The sequence below is a fragment of the Eublepharis macularius genome, chromosome 16, assembly GCF_028583425.1.
Source record: "Eublepharis macularius isolate TG4126 chromosome 16, MPM_Emac_v1.0, whole genome shotgun sequence".
Taxonomy (NCBI): Eukaryota; Metazoa; Chordata; class Lepidosauria; order Squamata; family Eublepharidae; genus Eublepharis; species Eublepharis macularius.
This window is the reverse complement of record NC_072805.1, coordinates 20,585,535-20,593,793: the sequence shown is the minus strand read 5'-3', so window position 1 is coordinate 20,593,793 and position 8,259 is coordinate 20,585,535. Positions and strand designations below refer to the sequence as shown.

The 8,259-nt window shown below is 45.2% G+C and overlaps 1 protein-coding gene across 1 annotated transcript in view; it reads right to left on the bottom strand.

The window, feature by feature from the left end:
- Positions 1-623: 623 nt before the first annotated feature.
- BBS2 (Bardet-Biedl syndrome 2) overlaps positions 624-8,259 on the bottom strand; it is a 29,077-nt gene continuing 21,441 nt past the window's right edge. Inside the window, exons 14-17 of the mRNA XM_055000883.1 lie at positions 7,977-8,114; positions 6,424-6,536; positions 4,557-4,705; positions 624-2,707 (exon numbers count right to left, since the gene is read on the bottom strand). Coding sequence (XP_054856858.1) covers positions 2,601-2,707; positions 4,557-4,705; positions 6,424-6,536; positions 7,977-8,114 — 507 coding nt within the window. The 3' untranslated portion in view covers positions 624-2,600. The remainder of the gene's footprint in view (positions 2,708-4,556; positions 4,706-6,423; positions 6,537-7,976; positions 8,115-8,259) is intronic.

Sequence of the window (8,259 nt, the reverse complement as noted above, 5' to 3'; positions counted from 1 at the left end):
TCAGTCACTGTGAGGAAAAGTGCCATTGAAGGTGCAACTTGAGAAAATAACTTTATATACCGCCCTTCTAGACAGATTAGTTCCCACTCAGTGAGCAAAGTCAATGTTGTTATCCACGTGATATAGCTGGAGCTGGGAGGAGTGGCTGGCTTACCCAAGGCCGCCTGCAGAGCTCATTGCAGTAGCAGGAGTTGAACTAGCAGAGTGCTGATTCGCAACCCAACTACTTAATCACTATGGTACAACAGCCCTGTAAGACCTCAATCACAGACTGCAATTCTAAAGACTTTCCTGGATATAAGTACTATTGACTAACATTGGACTTTCATCTGAGCAGACCAGTTTAGGATTGCATCCCCCCATCCAGCATCCCCCAAAACTTTATTTAAAAACGAATTATCCACATCAAGCTTAAATCAAGCTAAAGGAAACGTTATGGAAAAACACAGGCCTGTTTAGGTGGGGGGATGAGCAGGATTCAGACACCCGTGCTGCCTGCCTGCACTTGGGCGATGGAGATTGGCAGCAATGAACGCAAGACAAGCCCATTTTTCAGCAGAATGCTGAGGATTGGCCTCTCACCATGGGAACAAAACTGCAAAGCATAAGGAAACGTGGCAACATCAGGATGCAAAGGTATTTTATTGATGCTACAGAAAAATAAGTGAACATAAACCTGGATTGTTTTTAATGCTACTCTTGCCAGCCACTTTCCCACCATGGTGTGCACCTGCCAACACTCGCCTTCTTCAGGGTCTGTTGTTTTGATTGTGTGTGTGTAATGTAACTGAGGAAAAACTCGGTGGATCGATGGTTTAGAGAGAGAACGGTGTTCTGTGTAATTTTGGTGCCGTTAAATACAAAAACAACCCTCAAAGAGCATGGAAGACCTCATTGCAAAGAACGGGACTGAAACAATAATGGTACATGGTTCAGAAATCCTGGATTCAAAACTGAAATGGAAATCTTTTCAATGTACACCCCTAGTAGATATTGAGGGTAACTGCGTTGCTTCTCCCCCAAACAGCACCCTAGCCCAGTCCAGCTAGTTATCACATGTGTAGTCACACTCCCTTCCTCTCCAAAGCTGGGTGGCATATAAGGAGCTCCCATTTTATCCCTACACCAACCCTTTAAGATAGGCTGGGCAGGAGTGCAACTGGACCATCATCATCCAGTGAGTTTAACAAATGGGAATTTGCACCTGGGTTTCCAGACCAGCACAGCCCAAGCTTGTCAAAAGTTTGAGAGCTAAGCAAGGTTAGCTATTCAGTACTTGGAAGGGAGACCAGCAGGGGAGACGGGTGGTTATATAGAGGGAGGCAGTGGCAAACCAACTCAGCTCAGCTCTCTTGACTTTAATGCTCCATGGAGGGGGTCACTATGAACCTGTGCCATTCAGTGGTGGTACATTCGTCTTCCCCATAGTTAGACCCACTAGCCACTAGACTACCGTGGCTCACAAACTAAACCCCAACAGACATATTTCTAGCTGTATTGTAAAAAGGGATTTCACAACCACTAAAAAGAGAAGTCAAAAGAGTGAAGCAAAATCTGACAGCCTACTGTTTAGTCAACTAAAAGGGTTTTTTAAAGCTTTCTAATGCATTTTTGGACCAGATACGCTTTCTTGCTGTAGACATGGCAGGAGTAAAACTGCTAAGCACTGATTAGAGAAGATACAAAACAAACCACTTTGGAGATTCTTACAGAGAAGCAGCATATCAGTGGCCACGCACAAACGAGACAGGGAAGATGAGGTCTGTCTCTTTTTACTGAAAAACTAAACTGCTGCGAAATCCAATTGATTCTGAAAATAAAAAGTCATACGTGGCTGTAAACAGCTGAGTTGCTACCTTGCAGTTCTCTCAGATTCTGAGCCTTTCTGCCAGGCTTCTAAACTTTACAGGACCTCCTTCAATGTAGTGTGAGATTACTATAGATGGAGCTTGAGGTTTCTCCTCTCTCAAGCCCCCCTACAACAGATTTCAGGTCGAGCTACCTTGTTCTTTTCCTCTAAGGGATCAGCAGGCAATGAACATGCCAAGGGTGAAGGAAGATAAGCTGCTTAATGAGATCTAAGTAGTCTAGAGACAAATCACTGCAAGAAAACAATATGCTTGCATCCCTTCAGCTGTCAGGAACCCTGAAGAAGGGCAATGGATGGACCCCCTGGAACTGAACCACAGTGTAGAAACCATGGAACAATGGTCTGCAGCTGGCCCGTCCCAGGGGGTTCGCCCACTACTGTTCTCCGAGGTTCCTGGCAGCATATTATTTTCTTGCACTCATTCTTCTGTAGATGTGGTTTTCTGTAGACTATTTAAGTTACTTAATAAAATCTATTTTACTTCACCGTTTGTGTGTCCACTGACTAAATATCCCTTAGAGGATTAAAAATATTGACTCTTGGCAATACACCACGCCAGATACCTGCACATCCTACTCTGAGCTGGGGTGCTGTTTACCAAGCAGCTGCTGCGACTGATCTGACAGGGTACACAGCGCTTGATGTGCTGCTACCGTATCTGCCCATTTCTTGACGTGGCGGCCTTTTGCGAAGACCAGCCCACCCTGTTCAGTTCCACCCTCCCTTCTGATCAAGAGGAGGCTGTGCCTATGCGCATGATTCTGAAGAGCATATTGATGTTGTCGTTCTTAATAGCATCCCGACAAGCAGCGATCACCTGCATCTTGGGTTTACCAACTGGGGAAGAAAGAAAGAAAGAAAGAACTTAAATTAGACTGCATGCACAACAAGGGGCCTTTCAACCTTATTAGCAGAAACAAAAACAGAAGTCATGATGAATTGGCAGTGTCATTTGTGATAAAAGATTTCCCTCCCTGCCCCGGTCTTATTCTTGAAAAGATGCCCTTTGTGATTAATGAGATATTCTGAGAAAAAGGAAACTCCTTCAAAACATAATGAAGTACAAATGTGATTGTGAGAACCACAGGAAATTAGTTTTTTCCCCAGAAAGGGCATGTTGACACAACTTCTAACATCTTTATAATGCATGCACACAGTATCTCATTTCTTCTAGTATCTCATTTCCATCTTCAACTGGCTTGTATGAATTGTCTCCTTCCCACCCCCATGAATTAATAGGCATACTTCTAAACAACTCTTTCCTAACAGTCACCTGTGTAGATAAAGATCCTAAAGAAACAGGGGTGCATACATGTGATAAAGGGATGGATACTGCATATCCGAGTGGATTTTTTTAAAATCCCCAATATCTGAAAAATCAAATTTTAACTTTTACTAAGAAGAATCAATTGGTCAAACCCAAGAATCCAGTTTCCTGGCTTCCACAGTGGAGTTCTATACTTATGATGCAACTATTTATTATGGATGGATTAGATGATTTTTCTGAGAATAATTGTAAGATTTTAAAAATGTTTTTGGTTTTAAGGGGATTTATTTAGCAGCAATAAATAATAATGGAGGGTTTTTTTCCCAACATGGATAAGGAACAGCCTGTGTTCTCAACATCTCCAATACTTGTTTGCTGTACAATTTTTGCTACCCATTTCCATCTCCCTCCGCTCAATGGGATCCTCAGGGAGGATGGGGAAAGGGGTCACAATGCGATGCTGACATCCACAGACCAGAATCTCTCAAACCAGGCAGAGAACGAGGGCCAGCGTCTACACGGCACACAGATGGAGTTAATGTGGGGGACAAAACGAGGCTCCTCATCTCTTGAGCCTTCCTGGAAAAGTAAAATCCCTCAAAACACTTCTTGTATGGATAGGACTGGTGGAGAGTACCCTCAAGTCATAGCTGACTTAGGGCAACCAGATGGTTTGCCATTGCCTGCCTCTGCATAGAGACAACGGTCTTCGCTGGAGGTCTCCCATCCAGTTACTAACCAAGGCCAACCCTGCTTAGCTTCTGAGATAGAATTAGACACATACTTCTTCAAATAGAATTTCACTTCCAATCTAAACACACTCCCACAGTTCTTTCAAATCTGATAAAGGTTACCTCCAAACTAGACAATCCATTTTGATAGTAAAGAGATTTTTGGGATCCTACATCTCTTTTGTCCTGGAGCTTGTTAGTATTTTCAGAATCAGGGACAGAAAGAACTGTGAGAGTCCTCCTCCTCCTCCTCTTAAACTATATCTACTCATTGCTCAGTTCATTTCCTAAAAACCAAGCCAATGTCTGCCTTCAGCTGACCTAGTGAGCAGTTTGCTCTCCCTTTTCCAGATACTTGAAGCCACAGTCGTTGATCTCCTTGTTTTTGCAGAAGCAACTTCTCATATTACTTTTAAGAGATCAAGAAACATACTTGTCTTGGAATAGCCTTGGAAACACAAAGATGTATCATGAAAGGCCACAACCCAAAAAGAGTTCTGGGCATCTGGGCACCTTCCAAAATGGCTTCCCACACCTGAGCTGTGCACCTGCACCTTTCAAAGCTAGCACAAGGGCAGCCCCCAATTAACCAACACCCACTTCCTCTGCTTTCATCTCCCCCATAAACGGGGCAAGAACATATGCAACAAAAGCTGATCCTGTTCAGTTCCCCCTCATCAGCACGTACCCCGCAGGCGTCCTGCTCTTTGGATAGCCTGGTTTATCGCCTTGAGGTTATTTAAGAACTCTGTGTGATTGGTGCAGCGGATTTTATACTCAGACAGCAAATCTTTGTTGAGATTATACAGTTCCATGTATCGCTTCTTCATATTTTTCCTAGAGAAACAAACACAAGGGCGACAAGGAGCACATAAACCCAGGAACAAAGAAAGCAGTCAAGAGCCAGCCTCATTCAGCCACTAAGGTGACTGTGGCTGACTACAGCCTTCCTCAAGCAAAAGCAGAGGTATCCCAGAGAGCAGCAGGTTCACTTGAAGTTATTCCCAGCAAGAACTTTGCACCTCCCCACAAGCATCCAATGGGATCTCAGCACACATCACTCCACTCTGTAACGTGCACAGCCTGACCCCACTACAGCCAACTTTAAAACAACTATTTTTAAGCCATTCCATAAGGAACCAAAGGTAATAAAAGAGCTGTCCCAAGGGCACCAAACAAGCAGAAAATACAAAGAGCCCTTAGGAAAATACAATCAACAATGATCCCAAATTCATATATTTAAGGTGCTTAACGTTTGATTTGATTTGTTTGAAATGTTTGATTTGCATGCTTCAGTTTAAACCCAATAATTTTTGGCAGATCTGGAATTTTTTCTACCAAGGATTGTACAACTAGATGAGGGGAAGCAAGGCTGTGTGGGAACATCACATGGCAATGCATGACACAGAAGTGCCACCCTGTGGACACCTGAATTTCCTGCAGAAATCCACGTGGTTAAAAAAAATGGTATTGTAGGTACAGCATCAAAAACAAGTGCCCTGTATGATTAACGGAGACACACTGGCAGGTTGCAAGCCTTTGTACAGATGCTGCTGCTGCTGCTGCAATTCCCCACCCCCCTTTCCCCTAATTCTCACTTGGGTGTGCGATTCTTTTAAATTATGTCTGGAATGTTAAGAGTATATGCAGTCACAGAGCTCAAATTGTATTGCCTGCTTGTGTCAACCACGCCTCGGTCTTAAGCTATGAGAATCTACTAACACGCAACTTGAAGCTCACCAAGATCATATACATACACGTATTCATGTAAGGTGCTGGTGGACTCGAATCTTGCTCTTCTGCTGCAGACCGACATGACTACCCATCTGAAACAACCCATATACTATGTCCTGCCTGGTGCTTAGTCAGCAACCCCATTTTTAGGCAGCAACATACCGGCAGTCTTTGGCTCGACAACGGCTTGCTCAGCAACAAGCAGGGTGGTTTTGGAAAGCGAAGCCAAAATGGCTTATTGTGCTGAAGGCCAAAATTGCTGCTTCTTTCAAAAGCACCCACTTACATAGCTGAGAAACTCGCTTTTAAATGAATAAAACACAAACGGCCAGGAATTCAACTTCTGCAGCACATACCAACCTGTCCTGGAAATTCCACATGGGTGGAAGTCACAGTAAGCTAGAGGCACTGGGTGCTTTTTTTCCATTTGCAGCTCTGCTCCTCTGATCAACATCTCCTGATGATGCCCTCTAGTAGGTATGTTAGGTCGGCGGCTGCTGGCTCTAGGGCCTTTTGGAGGCTGCTGCTATTTTAGGGAGCAGCCTTCATGAAGCCATTAGGACTCCCACATAATGCATATTCCACAAGTCACGCAGGACAGAAGAGCTTCTGACGCCGCCTGTTTTTTTTAAGGGGATAGCCAGCTTGGGTCTGTTCGTTCTGACAGTTTTTAAGGGTATATTGTGTTTCTATCATCTTTGTAAGCTGCCTAAAATGCCCTAAACAAACACACACATCTTAGGTGCATCCAAGCTAATCAAAGAAATAGCCAACCATACATGCAGGCGCACACATGCAAAAACACCAGAAAGCCAACTCACACGTCACCCATGAGGCGAGAATCTTCTGCCCGAACTAGCATGCTGCGGATGAGGTTAGAGCTGTCGGCCATGTCGGCGGTGAGTTTCTGGCATACTGAGTAAGATTCATCCACCTAGCACAGAGAAGAAGGCAGACGTAAGGACATGAACCATCCACTCAGCAAGAAGATTCAGGTGATTCTTTATATGGGATGAGTTGTGGCCCCACCCAGAGTTGGTGGGACTCCTGACCTCTTGCACTCTTTATGACCTCCTACTTTTGGGGAAAGAGCTCCACTGTGACAGCCATCCAAAATGGCCACCAAGCCCCATGGGGCTTTGACACCGATCTGCAAATCACACTGGTTCCCAACAGCCTCAGGAAGCCAAAGCTCTGGAGTTCCTGCAGACTGCCCAACTTCATCACACACCTACGTCTTCCCTTTTGACTCTGCGGAGCCCATATTGATCCTACCCTGGAACTTCAGAGCACATCTGGGCTTCCCTTCCCTTCCCCAAGAGGGTCCAGATCCACCCCCCGTTGTTGCCCCACTCAGGAGGCCTGCTCCCTGGCTCCACAGCACGTGACAGATACACAGTTTCAATGCTGTTCACGTGCAGGCTTGACGCTGTGATGATGCTGACGCAGGGAGGACGCAAAGCAGAGTCAAGCTCCTCCTGTTTAAAGGACCAGAACTGGGTAAGTCCTGCTCAGTAGTTTTTTAAGGATCCAGCCAATCTCCTCTACTGAGAGCATGGCATTGTGTGAGCCAAGGAGGTCAGAAGCGGCTGTGCTGAAACCAGAAGTAGCACGCTGTCAGGAAGCACGCAGGTGGACAGACAAGGGAGGCTGTGCAAGCAAAGAGGAGACTACAGGCTTTGCAGTGCCAGCACAGACAAGGCTCCGCTACTCCAGAAAAGCTAACTGCCCACACTGCAAGACTGACCAGGAAGACAGCTTATAGTAAGACTGACCAGGAGGAACAGGATTTACATCAAGTTTCCAGCCTGCTGGAACCTCAAGTTCCCTGTGTGGGATGGACAATAACACACACACACACCACTCCCTGGACCTAAGAGGGACTTGGACCTACTGCTTGAATTGTGGACTAATGTGATTGGATAATTGTGTGGGGATGAGGACACCCTATAAGCCATGGGCAAAAACTGTGGCTATACTCCCTGGGGGGCCTTGGACAGACAGATGGTAACATACTGTTTCGATAAACAGATTCTGGAGGACCAATTTAATGATTAATGAAAAAGAAATGTTTTAGCCTGGTGCCTAAAAGGTTCTATGGCATGAACCAGCAGACTTCAAAGGGCTTGGACAGGCAGATGGTAACATACTGTTTCGATAAACAGATTCCGGAGGACCAATTTTCCCCACTCAATTGAGAGAACATCACAGTTTGCCATTTCAGGTCTACTTTCTGGAGAGACAATCTCCCAAGAACCTCTCTTGGATAAGAAACCAAGAAACCAAACAGGTTCCGTCCATTCCAATGCATGCAACTTCATTTGTAGGGACTGTGTCCTTAGCCAATATCTGGGAAAGTTTCTGGCTTCCTCACCTTGGTCAGGGCCTTGCGCAGCTCCTCAAAATAAGCTGGGAAATCTGCCTCAACCTGCAAGTCTTCAATTCCTAAAAAGGAAGTCATCGACTGGATGATGTCACCAGCCAGGTCAATATCATCAGTGCTAACGGAGATCTAACGTGGGGAAAAGAAGAGATGTGTCAGATTTGCCCCGTGCAAACTCTTCAGGCTGATATATTAATGGGGCAGGGTGAATGGTTTGGAACACCTGACACTGTAGCAGCGCTGAAGCTACACAGGTGCATATCTGATCAGTCTT